Source organism: Rhamphochromis sp. 'chilingali' (genome assembly GCF_963969265.1).
Source record: "Rhamphochromis sp. 'chilingali' genome assembly, chromosome: 7".
NCBI classification, from domain to species: Eukaryota; Metazoa; Chordata; class Actinopteri; order Cichliformes; family Cichlidae; genus Rhamphochromis; species Rhamphochromis sp. 'chilingali'.
The window spans coordinates 11,951,167-11,974,773 of NC_137934.1; the positions used below are offsets into that span (position 1 = coordinate 11,951,167).

The 23,607-nt window shown below is 38.9% G+C and overlaps 1 protein-coding gene across 5 annotated transcripts in view; it reads left to right on the top strand.

Moving 5' to 3' along the window:
• Positions 1–4,049: 4,049 nt before the first annotated feature.
• The window catches only part of col7a1l (collagen type VII alpha 1-like), a 92,083-nt gene continuing 72,525 nt past the window's right edge, over positions 4,050–23,607 (top strand). For all 5 annotated transcript variants that reach the window (XM_080886005.1, XM_080886008.1, XM_080886006.1 and 2 more), the window contains exons 1-4: positions 4,050–4,276; positions 11,179–11,372; positions 21,595–21,775; positions 22,347–22,506. In XM_080886005.1, the coding sequence (XP_080742131.1) occupies positions 11,297–11,372; positions 21,595–21,775; positions 22,347–22,506 (417 nt within the window). In that variant the 5' untranslated portion in view covers positions 4,050–4,276; positions 11,179–11,296. The remainder of the gene's footprint in view (positions 4,277–11,178; positions 11,373–21,594; positions 21,776–22,346; positions 22,507–23,607) is intronic.

Genomic DNA, 23,607 nt, shown 5'->3' on the forward strand with positions numbered 1-23,607 from the left:
TTACAGTGTCAGAATCCATGATGTACAAGGATATATCCAGTGAGACATACCAAGAGTTGTCCTGATTGATGCACTCTCCTGAACTTCCTTGCCGTGTGCTCAGGGTCAACATTAGGGCACGTGTAGCTCAGACACACCTCAGGCAAAACTAGAATATAACTCCCTTTACTCTATGCAAGAATATCATTTCTCATGAAGATGGATTCCCTGTTTAAATCCTGTTCTGTGCATGGTAGGTGCATATTGACCATTGGGACCATTCTTAATTTCGTTGTTCTCATGACAATGACAATAAAGTTTCTGATTCTGATATTGGTGCCACATTCTTCAAGAATACAGAAAAGTAGTGTTTAATGCCAAGCAGATGCAAGAAAGAAGGATTTGTATGATGACTTGTCAGAAAGATGCACGGATATTTAGAAACCAGTATATATGGAGAGGAAAATTTCACTTAGCTGGCACTCTTGGTTTTATAATTTGTTTCTGTAGATATTTCTTACAGAAGAGAATGAAATTCTGCTCATGGATAACTGGTTTAAATTGTTAAATGTACAACCCCCATTCCAAAAGAAGAAATGGGATGATGCGTTAAATGTAAATAAAAACAGAATACGATGATTTGAAAATCTCATAAGCCCATATTTTATCTATGATAGATTATGGAAAACATATAAAATGTTTTAACTGAGGCACTATTACTCTTCCATGTGAAATATTAGTTAATTTTGAATTTAATGGCAGCAACATGCCACAGAAATTGCGATGAGCCAAGAAAAAGCTGCATGGGTAAGTTGCATTAAAGAGAAACAGCTGGTGGAACATTTTGCAACTAATTTGGTTAATTAGCAATATGTCGGTAACATTATTGGGTATAAAAAGAGCATCTTAAAGAAGCAGAGTTTGTTAGAGGTACAGATGGGCAGAGGTTTACTAATGTGCAAAAAGCTGCATCTACAAATCGTGGAACAATTTCCTCAACCTAAAATTGCAAAGACTTTGAATATCTCGCCATTTACAGTACATTATTTCATCAAAAGTTTCTGAGAATCAGGAAAAATTCTCAATGGACATGGTCAAAATTAATATTGGAAGCCTGTGCTGTGATCTTTGGGCCCTCAGGCGGCACTGCATTAAAACAGGCGTAGCTCTGTCATGGAAATCACTGCATGGGTTTAAGAACACTTCCAGAAATCATTGTCTGTGAACTCAGTTCACCACACCATCCACAAATGCAGATTAAAGCTCTATCATACAAAGAAGAAGCCATATGTGAACATCATCCAGAAATACCACGATCTCCTTTCTGCCAAAGCTAATTTAAAATGGACTGAGCAAAACTGTGGTCAGATGAATCAAAATTTTGTTATTTCATTTGGAAAACATCAAACTAAAGAGAACATACACCATCTGGTGTGTTATCAGCACTCAGTTTAAAAAGCCTGTGTCTCTGATGGTATGGGGGTGCATTAGTGCTGGTGGAGCTGGAAAAATACCATCATTGCTGAAAGTTATATCCGGGCTTTAGAGGAATAAACGCTCAGCTTGATTTCAGGGAAGGTTTGCGTATTTCAGCAAGTTAGTACTAAGCTATACTGCGTCGCTTTGTAATAAAAGAGTCTAAGTTCTGAACTAGCCTCTCTGCGGTGATGACCTTTAACCAACTGAAAATATTCTGTGCATCATGAAATAAAAATCATAACAAAGAACGAGTGTTGAGCGTTGGTAAGAATGGGACTTGTCTTGTCTGATATAGAACTCCTCGTCTCCTCAACTTGTCTTCTCGGTTCCCAGATGTTTACAGATTGTCATAAAAAGAAGAGACCATGACACCATAGCTAATACTTCTGCTAGCCGTAAGCTTAGCTGTAAAGTTAGCAAGGGGCATCTACATAGTAACTGTGATATCGGCTAGCAAAAAACAAATTGAAAAAGTAAATACACTTTCAATAGAAACTCGAGCAGTTGACTCTTTAGAGTTGCTTATTACAGCTGAACACCAACCAAGACAACAGCATCCAAATGTCATCCAAAACAAAGAATCCAAATAAGCATTTAAGCCTTAATATGTTTTAAAAGGTGATTTTTAACTCACAGTTTTTACTGAGGGTGGAATGGAAGTGGTCTTCAGTAAACATGTATATTGTTGCCCTAACGTTGGCCATTTTAACACTGGAGTTTAGGGAGATAGACTCACTGAAAGTATGGAGCCTCACGTGGCTAAATAAGGAACTGCAGTTATTTGGTTCTGTGTTTTCTTAGGCTACGTCCACACGTATCCGGGCATTTTTGAAAACGCAGATTTTTCTATGCGTTTGCACCTTTCGTCCACACGTAAACGGCGTTTTTGGTCACTGAAAACTGAGATTTTTAAAAACTCCGGCCAGGGTGGATATTTTTGAAAACTCCGTTTTTGCATTTACGTGTGGACGAGAAAAACGGAGAAAACGCAGAAAACGCAACGTCAAAGGTGTGCGCCTTTTTTGACGTCACACTGTGCGCCACGTTATTGTTTCGGTGAAATGAATTTCTACAATACTGTTACTGTTAATTGTACTCTCTGCAGTGTTTAAATGCTTACATATACACACACAGTTACTGTCCCTCCACACATACGACTCAGTTCTGCTTCTATGCCCCATCTTTGTTTACTATTTCCCACCAAGGCTTCTAGACTTCTGATTGGCCATCATTTCTACACGGTTAGGAATATATCGCCACCTGTTGCTTTGGCATGTTCCTAGCAGTGTTTTCCTTCATTTCTGCCTTTACGTGTGGACAGGATTATTTTTTAAAACGAAAATGGAAAATCTCAGTTTTCAAAAATACCCGTGTATGTGTGGACGTAGCTTGAATGTTTCAGCCCAAGACCTTTCCACTTGATCTTGCAGCTGCATGGGATGAGTCATTGTTTACATGTTTGCACTATTTCTACACAAATTCCGGAAGTATTTATTTGGAAATCTTGGGGTGGTGATGAATATACTCTTTATAGATGTAAAAAGATAGATATTACTTCAGCCGCCACTATAATTTTGCAATAGTAAAATTACATGGATGCATTGTACCACCTCTCATGACTGTTATCTGAATGAACTCCGCCTTAAGAGTACAGTATTTGTGTTGAGTTACAGCATGTCAAGACTGCCAGCTGGCTAAAACCTGTGAAATTGGTAACCACATTCCTGGGGTCCATAAAGATGACCCGTTGCCCCTTAGCATACACAGAAACACACACACATCGACTCGCACACCAGATGGGGGGGGGGGGGGTTTAAACATGATAGGTTTATTCTCTTTTCACCCCCCCTTCTGTTTTGAGGAGTTGCATGCTCTACAAGCAATAAAGCAATAACCTCGATAGCCTCTGATGATGGGTCTGTGTGTGAGTATACATAGCTTGGAGCAAGAACTCATGGTTCGACGACCTAACCCTAGCTGTTTTCTGTACTTTTATCATGTTGTGTTTTGTTTATTTGATGTTTCATAAGGAATAATAGGATGAATAGAACATTGTGCAAAGTCAGGGTAGATTTTTGTTGACACTTTGGATGGTTTGCAAATCAATATTTTATTCTGGGAAACTGAAATGCTGCCAAATGAAACACACAGTAATAGATGTGAGACACAGCACTTGGTGTCAAATCCTGAATATTATTTTTACTGACATGCAGAAGTCGTTCTGTTGGCATAAAGACAGTTTTTGATTGATTTTCACAGTCCTGACTGAGGGAAGATTCAACTTGCAGTATGATTGTGGGTTATTGCAGAGTTAACCTCAAAGTACTTAACACCGTTTTTCTTTGCCAGTTATTCTGTCACCTTGAGGCCTCCGTGCTACACACAAGCACTGTTAGAAAAGTAACAATGCAACAGGGCCAAAGCTCCACAGAAACCACCACCTCTCTCTCAGTATGCATCTATGCCTTTACCTCCGTGTCTCTCTCTCCCTCTGAGCCAACAGGTTGCTGCAGCGTCACCCCCACCCCTCTTCCCAAACTTTTCTGTGCCTGAGCAAAGCCCAGGAAAGAAATCCTGCTTCATTCATTCACTCTTACACGCCTACCCCCTCTGTCACTCAGATACACACATATAGATACACACACATGCCAATTTAGTCTCTAATAACTGCCTCTACAAGGATACAACAGAAAATCCAGAATTGCTTTTGCCTGACTCGGATGCAGCTTTTTATATGTATTTTTAGGGGGGGGGTTTCCTCTTTTTACCCTCAAAAGAAAATCACCTGGATTTGGAAGATAATAACTTGTGTGTATTGGTAAGTGAAAATGCATGGGCTCATTGAAAAGCCATTAGCTTAACTGCCTTTTAATATGGTGCTTTACAGGGTGCTTTTGAATTCTTAACTGCTCAGATACCCTTGTTGCACCGTAAGTGTCTGGACTTTTTATACTGAGCCATTATTGCTGCTTTTTACAGTAAAGTTTTTCTTTAATAGCTTAACTTGTCTGATATCAGTGCTCATCAGATACATTATTTGCTGTGAATGGACATCCTCCTCTGTTAAAGAACACTCACTTATATGTACAGACATCCCCATGCAGTGCCAAAGTCCTGCATGCTTTGTTGTCTGTTTTTGGATGACTGCTGTGTTTTTCTGCAGATTTTAAACATTCGGGTTGAAAAGGAGCACAAAAGAAGATGTAATGCATTTTACAGTCATGTAAACTCTTGTGTGTCATGAATAATAAGAGCATACCAGGTTGTTTGCAAGAACATTGTCAGGAGATGAAACTATGTCAAATGAATGCTTGTCGATTTCCCTCCATGCGTAGACATGTCTGTGTTGGCTGCGTGCAAATGTAAAGAGATATTAAGACAGTAGCCATACTGCAGCCTTTGAGCTGTGCATGAGAGTCTGCGGTTTTGTGAGTGTGTGTATTAGCTATAGAAATGATGTGTTGCACCAAAGACATCTGTTATCATACAATGTAGTTCTGAGCTGTGTTTCTGTGTGTGCTTCCTTACGCGTATGTGTGTGTGTGTCATTTCACTGTCACCAGTTTCCCACCTACAAGGATAATCCATCCTGTGAAGTGGTGAGGTGGAAAATGCCATTATGTAGAAATAGCTGACATGCAGTTAGACTTGCAGGCATGTGATGTGTGAGTGGATGTGGGTGAGAAATAGAGATAGGGAACACAGAGAGGGTAGAAGGGCCAGGGACAGTAAACTTCATTTGGAAACATTATTTAATCCTCTCGCTGCAGTGATAAACTAAAGGCCTCTGACAGAAAAAAAGCACATTTTTTTTCTTCTTGAAGGTAGCAAGGTGTTTGTAATCCCAGTGTGCATACCCATGCATCCACTGCAACTGTTTTTATAGCTAAGCTGAGCTTTTGATTGGAGAAATACGAGAAATACTTTCATTTGGATCTATGAAAAATGCCAGTCATAACACAGTTTGACAAGCACAAATTAGTATTTTTGCACCAACAAGGTGATTTCCAAATTGCCATTAGTTGAAAACTTGTTGTGTCGTTGCAAGGTGTGCAGTCTCTCCTTAAAAAGTTTGAGAAAACTGGTTAGTGGGGCACAAAAGAACAAGTGGAAGGTCTAAAAATCCACAGGAGATGAAGAGAGTCTGAAATTAATGTCTTTAAGAAAAAGGAAAAAATCCAGCAAAAACGTCACACCTGACTCAGTTGATCCTTCGAATGTTTGCTGGAGCCTCATCAGAAATTTTCTCTGTGGAACAGTGGCTTTAAGAAGGTAAACAGAGAGAAAAGCCACAATAACTTGACTTTAAATCTGTGGCAGCAGATCTTATAGAGTAATCAATCCAAATTTGAAATTCATGATTCAATTTGGTGTCACTATGTTGGGAGGAAGAGAGGTACGACAGTGATTGTCTAGAGCCATCTGTAAAACACGGTGGAGGCTCTGTCATGGTTTGGGTTGCATTATAGCCAGTGGTGCTAGGATCTTTTATTATGAATGCAGAAAAGTGCCATCAGATTTTGATCCACCATGCAGTACCATCTCTATTCAGCTATTCATTTACAGCATGACAAAGATCTCAAACACACTGCCAGTGCAGTAAAAGCATAACTGCACCGAAAAACATCTAATGGGGAGGCCGATCCATGACTGAGTCATGTAAACAGTTTGGGATCATCTTAACAGAGAATGGAGTCAAAGTCAGCCAGCATCCAAAGAGGAGCTTTGAAATATTCCTGAAGAGAGTTCAGGCTGTGTATGTATATGTGCAAATGTTTTAATCCCTGAACCTATTTCCCATTTTCATAGCAAAATATAAAGAAATGAAACATGGCCTAAGACTTTTGCTCTGCACTGTATCCTGTAGTACTGTTATTGAAAGCTGTGATATTGGGCATGAGAAATTATGGTAGTCATTAATCATGTTTTTGGTCCAATACTGGTTTAGGTTGAAATATCTCAACAACTAATTAAATTTGACTTAAAACCTAATGTCTTCAAAAAAATAAGTCTTACTAAATGTTTAAAACTGCACACCTGATCAACACCGGTTAGCATGATCAGTGTGAGGATGTTTATCTCAAATCATTTCAGAGCTGCTAGGGTGGCCCTTACAATATTTGGAGGAGCACATAATACTTTAATTTCATTCTCATAAAATTTGATTGAATGTTTAAGTAGATGTTGGCACATTTCTGAATATATTTCCATATTTTCTTCTAGAAACTTCTGTATACACTGAAAAGAAAAGGCTTACAAAAGAATTTCACCATAGTGAAGCTGTCACAAGACTTTCACATTCTGCTTTTTCACACCTTTTCCAAGTAGAGATGCAAACCTATTTAGGTCCGAAGGTTGATGATGATGATGAATGATGAATACCGGCTGCCATTCTTCACAACACAGTGTGAGTTTGTCCTCCCTTCACTTCAGTAATAAGAAGATACGTGCAGAGACAGATCTCAGATCTGCATTGGTATGTGAAGGGGCAGCCAGCGGGAGAATGTAGTTTTTTGGCTGTGTTATATTACAGTTCAAGCCTGCCAGCTCTCACTTCCATCTGCAGAGGTTGTAAACTATTCAGCCTTCAGCCATTCTGGCTTAGTCAGACCAGATGGTCAAATCACACTGAGGAATTTTCTGGAATTCAGATTGTTTCATATTGATTGGTTTATTTTTTATGTTATCATTATATACATTTATTGGTGAAATATGCTCTCATGGGGTAAGCATTAAAGTTTATGAATTAGCTCGATGGATGGATTGTAAATGTTTAAAGGTAAAAGAAATTTGTTCTGTTTCCATCTCATGTGTAGAAGTTGAGTGAAGGCAGGTCTCTCTTTGATGTTATGCTTATGAACTTGCACATGCCCATGCAATACTCACGGACACGGACGTACGTGCACAATCCACTATAAAGAGTGTATGGATACAAACCTAATGTAACACATAACACAAACAATGTTCTCTGTGTTAGTCCATGCATTTTAAAGCTTTTATCCGGCATAGAATTAAATGCTAGATTTAGTCTCCTTACATTCTGATGCTGGTCTTACATTTAATCCTTTAATAAAGTAGGTTGTCCATATTCTTTTGTCACAAGTTGAGGTGGTATCTGTGTAGACGCTGACCAATTTGACTTTGTTCATGTAAACTTTTTCAGTTATTTGAAACTGCAGTAAGTGTGAGAGTTGGGGATGGATGGGAGATAATGCATGCCCTGAGTTATGTTTTCAGACTGTTTTAATTTGGGCATGTCTGCACATAGTGTCTGGCCTGTTGCTGAAAGAAATACGTTTTTTCTTTCTTTGTTAGCTAACTGAAAAACATAAAGCAATTATTAGTTGAACATCTGATCTGTTTTCCTTGTCCGTCTTGAAAAGCTGAGCTTGTTGGGGAAAGATGAAGAGGTCTGTGGAAGCATCGGGACTCAGAAGAAAGAAATCTTTGCAGTCAAAGGTCTTTTTGAACTTAACCCATGCTCTCAGAGCGGGGCACACAAGCAAGCTGTCTATTGATTAAGTCTGAGAATGACCAAGGGGTGAAAGAAGTTATGTTAGAAGTGAGATATCCTGGCTTAATACAACCTCAGAGATGTCCGTTGTGGACTGCCGTGCTGGAGCTAGAAGTGGTAATAAAAGGCAAGACAAAATCATGTTGGCCGCCCATTAACAGTGGCAAATATTAACAAGCCCTTTAACTCCCCATTTCTCTTCTTTGTCCAAGGTCTTTGTCATTCGAGGCTTTCTGTTCTTACTATATCTATGAGGACATAATGATAAGAATATTTGGGGGTTGTACACTGCAGTAAATGTGTAGATTTTCCTAGTGTATTTATCTTTTAGAGTCTATTTACTCAACAAGCATTAGTGTAACAAAAGATGCGTTATAAGTAGTTTGACAGCTTTAGGCAAAATGCTAGGAAAAAGTAGCTTTTGGATTTTTGATATGTTTATGTTAATCTTATCCAACTATGAGTGTGATGCATGATGCAAAGATGGCAGACATAAAGGAGACGCTATTCTTAATAAAGCTATTATTTGGGGCCGGATATGTTCCTATTTATGTGCCAAATAAACAGAATAATAGCATCCTGTGTCCAATAATGAAATTGGCCCATATGAAACATGTTTTCCGGGGTTGTTCCACTTCTGGCAGAATTATACATGAATCGTGTTGAGATTAGAGAGATGAACCAAGTACAGTAGTTAGTTGTTAATGAATAAACGCATCCATACATTGTTAATTTTATATTAAATCTGAGGGGATATTTACAAAAGGTTGCCTTATTCTCATAACATTGGGAGTACCTGGGAGTTTTTAAATGCATTAGTCATTTATTCTGACCCAAAGCATAATCAATTTCTATGTAATAATAATAATAATAATGGATTGCGTTTATATAGCGCTTTTCGGGGCCCTCAAAGCGCTTTACAATTCCACTATTCAGTCACACAATGGTGGAGGCAAGCTACAGTTGTAGCTACAGCTGCCCTGGGGCAGACTGACAGAAGCAAGGCTGCCATATCACGCCATCGGCCCCTCTGGCCAACACTAGTAGGTGAAGTGTCTTGCCCAAGAACACAACGACCGAGACTGTCCGATCCAGGGCTCGAACCGGCAACCTTCCGGTTACAAGACGAACTGCCAACTCTTTGAGCCAGAGTACTGGCTTTTAGAGTACTCCCCTACTTGCCTTAAACAGCCTATAATACAGACACAGGCACATCCCCCCAGCTAACTGAGACAGAAAGGAGCATTTCTGAAATAACCAGGTGTACACCACTGTGAGAGATAATATTCCTATAAATCAGCTAGCATACGAATGAAAATCAGACTTGCGGTTTTTGCAGTCAAAAAGATAAGAGAAGGATTTTCTCTATTCCAGATCATTACTGGGCCTCTGTTTACTCTCATAGCAAAAACTATTATTCTCCCTCTATCTAGATTCTTGTGAAGAATGCTTGTGTTTTCACTGGTGAGACTCATCCATCTGAATGTGCCTGTTAGAAATACTGGCCATCTCCACCCACTTTGCCTTTCACACACCCAAAACCAAACTCTGGTAATTTTTTTTATCTTAACATTGTAGCTACAGTCCATATTTATTTATCTTTCTTCTCATTATCTGCTGTCACGTGAAAAAAAACACGTTTTCACAGGACTGCATAGGCTCTTGTGAAAAACTATGATTCAGTAGCTTGTAGAACCAGCTTTTGTACAAATGTAATTGTTGTCTATACAACGTTGTAAGTCTATCATATTGTGGTGGAGGAATTTTGGTCCACTATTATTTACAATGTTGCTTCAGTTAATCGAGGTTTGTAGGCATTGGTTTATGCACAGCTCTCCTGCCACTGTATTTCAGCCATGTTGAGGTTTGGACTTTTTCAGGGGTATTGCAACACCTTGATTATCTTTGTTTTTCAGCCATTCTGTTATAGATTTCTGCTGTGATTGAGATCACTGTTGTCAATTTTTAGCTGTTGGATTTGACTCTAGAATACTTTGGTATAAAGAGGAGGTCATGGACAAGCCCAAATCATCGCTCCTCCACCACCGTGCTTCACAGTTAATATGAGGTGTTTGTGGTCAACATGGTCCTGTGGATTGTGAACTTTAACATATAACATGCTAACAAAGCCTCTTTGTTTTTTGCTATTTTTTTGAGAATGTTATTTTCCGTTGGCCTTGGGGTAAATGTGCTAAGACTTCCACTCCTGGGAAGTTTGTGGCATTGCAATAATACAGATCTGAGTCCTGCAGAGCAGCAAACTGCCAAAACATCTTATTTCGTAAAGATGCCCACACTTGCTGATGAAATTATTAAGAATATATGCCATAAAAACAGGACTCTAATGTTTGCATTTTAACTGCAAATATGACTTATCCAGCACACTATGTCAAAGCCACTGTAATGGCATGTTAGCTTAAGCCATAAAGCCATCAAACATCTTAAAGAGGTAGTTATGATTAGAAATGTACAGTGCACTCCATTTATGACTTATCCTGTCTCTGTTTTGGCTGTGATCAAATGATTTATCGCTGAGTTGTATCCTCAAGGTTCTTGTAACTTTTATACCTTTGAATAGAGGACTTTTTTTCATCACTAAACAGCATGTCATAAACAGTTTTACACATTTACGCCAACCTGTATGTTGAAATCCCAGGAGGATCTGCTTTGTAAGACAGCTACAGTAGATTATCAACACAATAACATTAAATGCTAAGTGCTTTAAATCAACGGGTCCTTATTGGACAGTATAAAAACCCCTTTGATGCTTTAATTTCCTTGGCGTCAGTGGAATTTGTTATAAAAGTGTTTACAGGGAGGCTCCTGCCTGCACCTGGACATATAATAATTATCAAACACATTATGCACTTGTTAAGGACATGGAAGTGTATAAGAAGACATCCGAGTTCATGTATAATATGACATGAAAGTTTCTAACCTGGACCTATTTATTTGATTAGTATGCCAGTCAGTCATTGTTACATGTCTACAAGTCTCTTGAGTACAGCAGAACTACGCTGTTAAACTCTTCTTTGTGTATTACTGTAATTAAAAAAAAATACTCTTAGCAAACACCAAAAGCTTGGCTTCTGCAGAAGAGTTCCAACTCCCTCACAAATGAAAAAAAAAAAAAGCTGATTATGTTTTTATCTTTGAGGGCCTGTAATTACTTTTTTCTTCTTGTTGTTCTTTTGCATATTTTTCAGATAGGAGAAAAGAAAAGGTGGGATTGATGACTGTGAAGTGCAATTTAGGAACTGCATTTGTGAAGAGAGGAACTGGGGAGGAGGAGAAGGTGACTGAAGGAGGAAGACGAGGAAGAGTATGGGTCACTCTTCTGTGTGCATCTTTCTACTGTCCCTTTATCTGACTCATCAAAGTGTTGCAGCGCACGCTGAAGGTGAGTCGTGATATTTATAAACCTGTACTGCATGCTTACAGAATTAATTTGTGTGAAATTTCCCTTCTCCTATAGCACATCAACTTTCCTCCTTACTTTTTCCACCCCCTCAGTTACTTGATGATTGATTTATTTAACTCAGTGACTCATGTTTGCAGTCATTTTTCTCCATTTAATTTTCTGTCTGTGAAAAAAGAGTTAGGTACGTATTATTCTGAGTCACAGCCACGTGTCCAATTGTTAGCTTGGTGCACAGATCTATAAATTAGACAGGTTGGATGATCAGGCCAAGGAAAGGGCAGGTGCTCAATGAATAGAGTCTGTGCGAGTGCTCCATCATTAAATCTCCACACCTGGATTGGTACATGGGGCAGACACTAGCCCAGCTACAGTTTCTCTCCAGACTCTGTCTAGTCAGGGAATTTAAACATCTGCTGCCCTCATGTACAGTACAGCACTCTGTCAGCTACGCTGTCAAACCCATCCCCCTAGATACAGTACTCCAGCCTCAGGTGCTATTGGATGTCACCAAAAGGTCAACGAGCCAATCAAAAGTTAGATTTCCTCCACTTGGATTGTGATTGGCAGAAGGTGATTGGTAAAGTTGTTGGGCAGAATTATGGAAGGTTATAAATAGCCCAAGAATACATTAAAAGCTGTGCTTCCTATGCAGGTCCTCCTACTGTTGATTAATTATAGTTTTAATTGTTAACCCAACATTGTTCTTAAGGTCCTGTGTTTCATAAAACACAGGAAATAGGTTTGTATAATTGTCATTAAATAATCTCATCTCATACAAGCAACAAATAAGCAATAATGTATGGAAGCTGCTTATTGTGAGAAACAATCAGATAACTTTAACCCAACTTTTCAGCATCATTAGTGCTTTGTAGCCTCTTTTAACTCAGTGATTTAGATCCCACAAACTTACTGAGAGAAGCAGTTTCAGCCACTTTTGCCAGCTGTCTTTTCTGCAGCAGTAAGCAGCTGTTCTCATTAAATAAGCTATGACAAACTCACTGTGCATACCTGCAGAGGTGGGACCAAGTCATTGTCTTGCAAGTCTCAAGTAAGTCTCAAGTCTTTATCCTCAAGTCTCAAGTCACTTGCACCTCTTTAAAATGCAGCTCAATTAAACCTAGCTCCAAGAATAATTTTCACCGACAGTTCTGAGATACGCTGCATGTTATTCTTGGATGCGGTTGTAGGACCAGCTTTAAAATCGCATGACAAAAATATCATACACATTAAAAAAAACTGTATCACCAACGTAGCCTGGACAACATTTGCTAGTTAGATGAAGTCAGCTATCTCATCTTAGCATATTTATTTCAATTCAATTCAATTCAATCTTTTTTTTTTTTTTTATAAATTTTATTTTCAGTCACAGCAGCATGTTAACAACAAAACATTGAACATACAGTAGTTTGCTGTTCAGTATTTACAATACCCCAAAAGATAACAGAAATAGAGAAGGAAAAAACAAACAAACAAACCAAAGAAACCCCTACAAAACAACAAAAAACAAACAAACAACAACAAACAAATAGAAAAATAAAATGTATAAGGGACATTCAGCGTACAGTTAGCTATGATAGCGATATAGAGCTATGGTATCTGGTCATGATAAGGTGGTCATTTTAAATGTTTCCATGTACATCAAGAATGGCTGCCATGCCCTAAGAAATTTGGTGGTTGAACCTGCCAGTGTATATCTCATCTTTTCTAAATGTAAAAACCTCATGAGCTCCGCAAGGCACTGTTCATGTGTGGGAGGAGCTTCCTGCTTCCATCTTAAAAGTATAAGGCGCCTTGCGATAAGTGAAGCAAAGGCAATAGAATTCGAATAGCATTTTGGCAAAGTGATGTCTTGAGGTATCACCCCAAAGATAGCCGTTAGAGCAGAAGGCTCATATTTAACGTTATACATCTCTGACAGAGTGTTAAATATAGACACCCAATAGGTATGAAGATTGGGGCATGTCCAAAAGGTATGAAGGAGCGAACCTGTTTCTGCTTTACATCTGTTACACAGAGGGTCAGCTCCTGGATAGAACTTGGCTAACTTTTCCTTGGAGATATGTAATCGGTGTAGGACCTTAAATTGAAGGAGCCCATGCCTGGCACATATCGAAGAAGAGTGTACCCTCTGGAGAAAAGATTGCCAGAGCTCATCTGTTATAGTCATCCCAAGGTCTTTCTCCCACTGTGCTTTAAGGATGAAGAGAGAAGGAGATTGAAGATCTAATAGTATAGCATAGATTTCTTTAATCGCCCCTCTCTTATGAACGTTTATATTAATAATTTTATCCAAAGAAGTTTCCTCAGGTAGTTCCGGAAATGAAGGAAATCGACTCTTTACAAAGTGACGAATTTGTAAATAGCGGAAAAAATGTTGCCGAGGAACATTAAACTGCTTCAGGAGCTGCGTGAATGAGGCAAAAATCCCATCTACAAAAAGGTCTTTGATATTTCTAAGGCCATTACACCCCCATATTTTAAAGGCAGAGTCCATCATGGAGGGTGGGAACATATGGTTTGAGCAGATAGGTGCTTTAACCCTCCTGCCATCCTTTAAAAAACTCACACCCATCACCCTAGGGACCATTCTCAGCCACGCCATAAAAAGACCATATATCCATATTTTATTCCACTTTAAATTAGCCAACCTTGTAAAACTACTTCTCCCTGAAATATTCATGTAAAGTTTTAATTATATTTTCGTTGTTTTAACCCTTCAAATCCCAGTGTTATTACATGAGCGCCCTGTGTTATAAGCCCCAAAAACCAAAAAACGAAACTAAATATTTCCACAAAAAACCAGTTGAAGTAATATGTGATTGTCATTATAAGTAGGCCTTTAGATGGACCAAAGATTGGCACCAACATACATTTTGACCTGCCATTATTTTTTTTGCATTTTTTTTGCAATTTAAAAATTAAAACTTCAAGGCCCTGAGTCTTCATTGACATCCAAGAAAAGAAGAAAAAATAAAATCATATGATGATAATTTGGGGTTGAAAAATAGCGTTTATAATGGAAGTCAATGGGCAGAAAATGGTCCCCAGGGTGATGGGTGTGGGGATTTCTGCTGCTCAGCCATTTTAGGCTGATTTAAGGAATTCACACTGGAATATTAACATTGACAGGTAAAAACTATCCTGTGGCAAGTTTGGTTATATTCCACTGAACACAGTGGAAATGGCAGCCATTTAACACATAGCAGTGGCACAAAAAGGTCCCAAGAAGGCAGGAAGGTTAATTGACATTAAGTGTAACCCCAACCTTTTCCTACATTGCACCCAGATTCTGAGCGAGTCATACAACAAAGGGTTACGTTTATAGGTGTATAGTTCTAATGGGAGAGCTGAACTCAACAAAGCTGATAGGCAAATTTTGCCACAATTGGATGACTCAATTTGGAGCCAAGCTGGAGTCTCTGTAGTAACATTACTCATCCAGTACAGCATATTACGAATATTTGCTGCCCAATAATAAGACTGAAAGTTTGGCAAGGCTAATCCACCCATTGGCCTAGTCCTCTGCATGAAATCTTTACGAATTCGTGGACTTTTGCCATTCCAAATAAATGCAGAGATATGCTTATTCAGTGTTATAAAATACTTATTGGGTAAGTAGCATGGGATACATTGAAATAAGTAAAGGAACTTGGGAAGTATGTTCATTTTGATAGAATTGACGCGGCCAATTAATGACAGTGGTAAATTGTTCCACCTCTGAAGATCTGTCTCAGTATTTTTAAGCAGCGGGACAAAGTTTCTTTCATAAAGATCTTTGTATGAGTGGGTAACCTTAACCCCCAGATAGGTCACATACCCTGATTTAACGCTAAATTGAAAACCTGAAAATGAAATCTTTCTGGCTATAGAGTTGACACAGAGAAGTTCACTTTTATGCAGATTTAACTTGTAACCTGAAATATTACCAAAACATTCAAAAATGGCAAGAGCACGGGGAAGAGAGCATAAAGGCTCTGACATATACAGCAGGAGGTCGTCAGCATATAAGGATATTTTGTGCTCCTGGTCACCTCTGAAGATGCCCTTAATGCAACTGTCAGCTCGCAGTTTAATCGCCAGTGGTTCAATTGATAATGCAAAAAGAAGAGGGGATAAGGGACAACCTTGTCTCGTACCACAGAGAAGTGGGAAATAAGAAGAGAATAACGAATTTGTTCTAACACGTGCCATAGGTGAGGAGTAAAGTAACTGAATCCATGAAATGAAATTAGGGCCAAATCCAAATTTATGCAGAGTATAAAACAGATAATCCCACTCCACCCGGTCAAATGCCTTCTCAGCATCGAGTAATAAGGCAATTTCAGGGGTTGTAGTTGACTTGGTGTGTAATATGTTCAAAAACCTGCGCAGGTTGAAAAAACCATGCCTACCCTTCACGAAACCTGTCTGATCTGGAGAAATTAACAATGGTAGATGTTGCTCTAGCCTGAGAGCAAGTGTTTTTGACAGTATTTTTAAATCTACATTTAAGAGTGATATAGGACGATATGATGAACACTCTAATGGATCTTTATAATTCAATTCAATCTTAATTGGCAGACTTCATGTCCATAAAAACAAGACAAAAAAAAAACCAAAAAACACACACACACAACACTCCCCCCCCCCCCAACACAAGGTATACACCATTAAATATATATATGTATATAAATAAGTATCTAAAACATTTGTAAAAACATAAAACCATAATATACATAAAACACAATTACTTAAAATAAATCAATAAATACACAAACACTTTAACCAGTGCTTTCTGAGACTGGATGAGTAACGGGAACCACTCACTGTCGGATCTGTGAGTGCTAAAATTATACTGTTACTCGAACCATCCAGTCGTTCTCTAAAATTGAACATTAGCTTCCTTAAAAGTGCTTTAAAAGTCCAAACACCCACAGCTACAAACATCTGGCTGGCACTACCACTTCTAGGTATCCTGCAAAGGATTCTCATCGCATCATTATATGCAACATGCAGCTGCTGCATGCTACATTGTTTGTAGGATGACCACAAGGGGGCAGTATATAGCGGTGTGCAATACGCTTTAAACAAAGCCACTTTAACTGGAAGTGAACAAAAGCTGAATTTGCGTGCAATAGTATTTGCCTGCACATAGAGCTTACACCGTTGTCTGTATATGTCATCATCATCATTCATTTGCTCAGTAATAAAGTGACCGAGGTATTTCACCTTTTTATGAACTTCAAGAGTTTTTTGTGCCAGTTTAAACAAAGGGAAATTTAGCTGTTTATCCTGCTTGGTTCTACATATCAAAACAGCACTTTTAGCAGCATTGTACTCAATGTCATATTGCACACCATATTCAGTACAGACATTAAGAAGATCCTGTAACCCAGCACTGCTTGGACTAAAAACAACCAGGTCATCTGCATACATAAGATGATTTATCAGTGCTTTACCTAATATACACCCAGTGTTACAGGCTCTCAGTTGTATGGACAAATCATCAACATACAAATTAAATAAAATTGGAGACAAAATCCCACCCCGTCTAACACCATTGCTGACACCAAAGGGGGCAGAAATACTGCTTCCCCATTTAACCTGCATGTTCTGATGAGCGTACCAGTAAGAGAGAATCCTCACGATGTACTGAGGAACTCCCCATCTCTTCATTTTATCAAAAAGTTTTCTGTGGTTCACTCGATCAAAAGCCTTAGAGGCATCAATGAAAGACATGAGGACAGATGAATTTTTAGCCCTGTACAAACTGACTATTTCCTTGAGTGCATATATGCACATGTCAGTGCCGTGCTTTGAAGCCAAACTGATTATCCAGAGAAGAGATGAACACACTAACTCTGTCAAACAAGATTCTTTCTAACACCTTAGATAAAATACTGGCTAGTGCAATTGGCCTGTAATTATCCAAGCAGCTCACTTTTGCAGCTTTGTCCTTCATAACTGGTACCAGTAAAATACACAGCATTGAGTCTGGTAATATGCCATGAATCATAAACCCAGTGAAACAGAGTGCTAAAAGAGGAGCTAGCCTTACACTAGCATGTTTTAAATGTTCTGCAGTGATGTGATCCAAACCAGAGGATTTATTATCAGACAACCTATGAATGGCTTCATATACTTCATGTGTCCTTACACTTATTGTGTCATTACTCATGTCAAGATTGTCCTCATATGGTTCACTTTTTATACAGTTAAACAACGCACTGTAATGCTGTCTCCATAATGCTGCAATGTTATCTGCCCCAGAAACACCTTCAACAGTTGATGGTAGAGATGGTTTACAGTTATTAAGAGCTTTCACCTCTTTCCAAAAATCTGCTGTATTATTACACAGCATTTTCCTGGCCAAAGAATCTGCTCTTAGCATTTGCTCATTTTTAGTTATAAAGCGAACAGCGTACTTATATCTGGCATTCGCACATTTTTTCTGTTCAAATTCTGGGCCTTGTTTAGGTCTTCCAGCCATGGCCCAACATTTATAAGCTATGCGAGCTTCATCATGGTACATGGATACATGTTCTTTCCAGCCAGGTCTGATGTTAGGTTCCTTATGCTTATATTGTTTATCAAGCAGTGTGCCACTTTTATACAGAGCAGTCACTATATCATCATACATGGAGCAGAGTAAATGTTTATGCACAGCATTCTTACAGTTGACATCTTTGCACAAAATAGCTTCTTTATTTATATGCATATTAATAATCATACGGTTCTTGGAGTGAGTGCATACACTCATGAAGTTTAGTAACTTCCGGTCACTGCAACAAGTCCAGGTACAGTTTACCGACGGATGGGTGCAGGACCTTGAAATGCACCGTGTAGAACGAAAGACCATCGTACGTATCATAAGTTTACCAATCTCACAAATCGTCGTCATAAATACACATTCCTTAACCGTTTATTAATATAACCTTTGAGCTCAACGGTAATTAATTAGTAGTGGAAATAATTTCTGGTTCATCACAGAAATGTAGCAGTGACAATAATACTGTATGCTGTAATCGTACTGGGCAGTTAGTGATACAAAAAAACCTGTTTTATCCTGTGAATAAACGTATATGTTTTTGTCAATGTACCATAATAACAGAAGCGAAACGCAATATTGTGTCAGGACAATTCACTATTTATGCACAATAAATAAAGGAGCATAGCGCCACAATTTCTGTTCAGCGCCAGACTTGCTTGTAACCTATATCACCAATTATGTTATGAAAATGACGTATTAACTACTAAAAAACACTGACCTTCGTGTAAATGCTTGGAGCAGACTAACCTGTGAGCTGGAGGGTTCTGGGACGTTATATTTGATCTTTGAATGGCTGCAATCCAGGCCACCCGTCGCGTCTTTGTTACTTCGGAAACATGGCTCGAACAATTTCTCTTCAACGACGTAATCCGATAACAACCGATCTCTTTACCCGTCGGCTTCCCGTGGCTGTCATGCGACCGGCTATTGCAGTTAATAATACAACAGCTTCTTGACATTTTTGTGTTTCTTTTTATCGCTGTATAACTGATTTTAATTGAAAGCCTGCGTGCGCTAGTACCGCTTGCCACGAGTTCCCAGAATCCTTTGCGGTTCTACCCGTGAATGACGTCACATTTTCAATCTCTATATAATATGCATGTTAAATTTTATATTTGGGGTAAAATATCAAGTCTTTTCAAGTAAACCGGTTCAAGTCCAATTCAAGTCCCAAGTCATTGGTGTAAAAGTCCAAGTCAAGTCACAAGTCTTAGAACATTTTTTCAAGTCAAGTCTAAAGTCATAAAATTAATGACTCGAGTCTGACTCGAGTCCAAGTCATGTGACTCGAGTCCACACCTCTGCATACCTGCCCAACACCAAACAGCATGCACTAAAAAATTAGCAACTGGCTCATTGGGAAAATGTAATATAAAAAAATCCCATTTTAATCTCAGTAGTTGGTGGAGACCAAGACAAAAATACTGCCGTGCTGCCACAATGACTGATAGCCCTAGAAAGCAAAGGGCCCTTAGGCTTATAATAGGCTTTATTGAGCAACTACTTCCTGTTCTCACCTATGTTCTTAACGATTATTTTGTAGCACAATACATGTTATTGTTAATTGCATTTTTATTGATGTGTGCTCTCTGATGGGTTACATCTTATGATCTCATGTCTTAATCTTGTCAGAGGCAATTGGAGTAATGCATCAATATTTCTGAGGCTTTTTCTTTCTTGGCAGAATTTTCTGCAGCATATGCTCAAGCCACTGGGCTACATCTAATGTGGAAATCAGTGGTGGTCCAACACCAAGGTGTATGCAACCTTTGAGATATCAACATAGATAACCTTCAAGAAAACCATTCCTAATCTCTCAGCATGTTTTGTGTCCTTATCCTGGGCATGTCGATCTCACCTGCAAGCCTAGACAGACGAACTTCTGGATAATTGATCTTGTTTTCCATCCCAGTCTGTGTCTGTCTGACAGACACCAACCTCCAGCTGCTTCTTCGCTCAGTCTTCACAACATTTTATGTGCGTTTACTAAAATCCTTCAAGTGTGAAATGCATCCAGTAAATGGAAAAGCCACATGTTTATTATAGGGTAGGTAGTTGCTTTTATGAGGCACAACTCGGACCGGAAAGTATGAACATTGTTTTATCTCTTCAAAGTGCATCAATGAGTATAATTCCTCGCTAATAGATCTGCTGTTGCTGAATATATGATACTACAGCTTCCAAAGATAATAGCGCTTGAGAGGCCTCCAAAATGCTATTCCCGGTGATATTTTGTTTCCTTGGTGTATGGCCAGAAATGTATAGGTGTGTGAGGAGGAACATAATGTTAGGCCGCTATGGGCTGAAGACATATGTCACCCCCAGTGAATCCTGGGATTGCAGCCAAAGGAAGAAGGGTGAGATAATAGAGGAGAGAAAGCTTGATAATGAAATAGAAGACAGCAGAGAATCGCTTATCACTTACAGAACAATCAGTTGCACCTATCTCCTATTCACTAGCCTAATCAATGCTGTTGTCACTTTGGTTTATTGCATATGCAATACCAGAATATTGACTTACAAGGTGTTTGCAGACACAGCAGTTTGTGCATGTGAATATGTGTCGGTGCACTTGCGTATTCAGTGCACCAGTTCACTCAAAAAAGCATCTAAATCCCATCAAACCCAGCAGATTCTTATTTTAAATGTGTTTGTTTGCTTGGGCAAGGGTACTGACCCTGATTTTGGGTGTGTTTACCTTATTATTCTAAGCGTTTCTCATCGCTGTACTAAAGTTTTATTGCTGGAGTGCTCAGAATATTGATAGTCTCTTTGGCTCACTTGTGTCTCATTAAAAATTCACAAGGATTTGTGTGAGGCTCTGGCTGCATGACAGAAGCAAATGAAAGGAATCCCCTCAGCAAGGTGGAACAAGACTGCTATCTGGTGGTCAGTGTAGGAATTAAAGATGTCTGAAGCAGCAGGAGGCTAAATTAGTGTTTTTGAGGTTTCAGAGGGAAACCCTTAAAGATAAATGTAATGGAGAATTACATTTTGATAAAATGTCTTATTCAAGTCTTGAAACCAGCAAAAAAAGAAAAAAAAAACCCAAATTCAGTAGCTGAAAATGATAGATTGCATTTTTAACTAAAGGATAAAATATTCAAATATGGCTTGGGCAATTTATAATACTAAAAGTTATTAAAGTAGCACTGATAGTGATAGATAATAGATTAAAACATTTAGTTAATGAGCTCAAATGAGGGCAATATTAGTTAAGTAAATTTAAAAAAAGTGAGTTCTGTTTAAAACCTCACTTGGTTTTCTCAGTCGGTTTTCAGAGAACCGATATTACCCTGGTAACCAAACGATATGTGTCAGTAAACCACGGTGTAAAGTGCCATTTAAGTGGTTAATAACAGTTTCTACCAATCTGTAGGCAGCATAGCTTTCAGGAACTGTTGGGTATTTATGTAGAATTAGAATTTGGAGAACTCACAATCCACGAGCCATAAAAATACAAAAAAGGATATAGAGAGTATAGAGATATATAGAAGTTTCACCTTTTTTGAAGTTACTGACGAGGTAATGGAATAATAGCTACGTATTAGTATTAGTGCATTTCTTTTTAATTTTTGAATCTTCTTAAAATATATCTTATTGTGTCTTTCTATGCTTCATGTATATGCTACCATTTTACACATATTAATTAATCTTTTCTTCTTTCCTCAGCATGCAGGACAGTGGTTCAGGCCGACATAGTGTTTCTGGTGGATGAGTCCTGGAGCGTGGGTCATAAAGACTTTTCCAGAATCAAAGACTTCATCTCAGCCATCATCTCCTCCTTTCAGGACAATGTGGTCGGAGCTGATGGGGTCCGTTTTGGAGTCACTGTCTTTGGGGATGTTCCAAGGTAGAAGTCAGTCCTGAGCTTGGCACATCGCATGAACCTTTGTGGCAGCTTGGCATTAATTATATTCAGCTGTCTTTTCTACATGATCACTTTCTATGACCACTGACAGGAGACGTAAATAACACTGATCATCTCTACATTATGGCTCCAGTATCTAGTGGGATATACTAGGGAGCACATGAACCTTTTGTCCTTGAAAGTTGATGTGTTTGATTTGTTACAAGAAGGAGAAATGGGCAAGGATAAGGATTTGAGCAAGTTTGTCAAGAAACAGATGTTGGTGGCTAGACAACTGGGTTGTCTGCAGCTCTTCTGGGCTATTTTTAGTCTGTAGTGGTTGGTATCTATCAAAGGTGGTCTGGGGAAGGAACACCAGTGAACCAGCAACAGGATCATTGATGCACTAGGGGAGCAAAGGCTAGCCTGTGTTGTCTGATCCAACAGATGAGCTACTATAGCTGAAGGAGTTATTGCTGGTTCTGATGGAAAGGTGACAGAATACACAGTTCTGTGGTCTAATGTGGAAAAATGTTTCTATCTGATCCAGTTTTGTGCTTCTATGTCCATGCAGGATGCGGATTGCTTTGACAGACTACAATTCCCTTGAGGAGGTACTCAGAGCCATCAAAGACCTTCCCTATGAAGGTGGATCCAGGAGGACTGGCATGGCACTCCAGTTTCTGGTCGACTCTGTTTTCAGCCCCGTCATCAGGCGGGATTCTGTCCCGAAGGTACGCTGCTTTACACAGCGAGGTGGATTGTTATACACTGAAAAAGAGAAATTTAAATCTTGGTAATTTTTGACAACATGTTGTTTCACAGGCTTTGGGGAAATTATTGATTTGAGATTACTACCCATGCTGCAAAAACATGCATGTACTGTCTGTTTCGGCCCTGTGTGAAAGGAAATGACTAGTCAGGAATCTATATTTCCACTCCACAGGACATGTGGAAAAAACAAATAAACAGGTTTACCATTCTCACACAGCTGTGAATCTGATTAAACCATCGTGTTATATGCTGAGAATACAAATTGATAATATTTGAAAGGTGCAACAGGGAACAGGATTTATTTTGCTTTCTCTGGTGCTTTGGAGGAAAAATAAAAGATAAAGAAAATACATTTTCCACCACAGATTTTCATCGATTATCAGATGGAGATAAGGCGTGACTGCTAAACATCCAACAGATGGTCATCCACAGTGACTCAACTTGGTTTATGCCAATGACCTTAAAAAAACAAGTGTTAAATTGGGCTTGGTGCATTTCTTGGATCCTAACAAAAATGCCACATTCACCAACTTGTCTCAGAAGTTCCTTGTCAAATATCCAGATACACTTTCTTTCCCACAACTCTCCTTTTCTATCAGACACATTTCCCTGACAGTCTAATACTGTAGTGTAGTCATAGTATAACACAGCTGGTTAGCATTCTAATCATTTCTCTATCTCTGTGTGCATGTGTGAATCATCTTGCTACAGCACACTGGATATGGGAAGGTGGAGAATTGAGGATTAGGCTGATATATTGAATTGTACAGCATGCAAAGCAGCAACTACATTCTCCTGTGGATGCTCTCCACCTCCCTTCCTCACTGACTGAGGGGTGAACTTTGAGTGAACTGAGAGAATTTTCCTTAATGGGGAAATTATTAGACTCGGCTGCAAGCCAGCATCCTTGAATTCCACTTTGAGTTTGGGTCTGATTTATTTAATTATGTTTTCAATTATGTGCTAAACTGCATCAAAAGGCTTTGGAGGCTTTCATGAGAATGGTACTGTTTGCATGGATGCTCTTTTAACACAAACAAATGTTGTTTGGAGGCTTGATT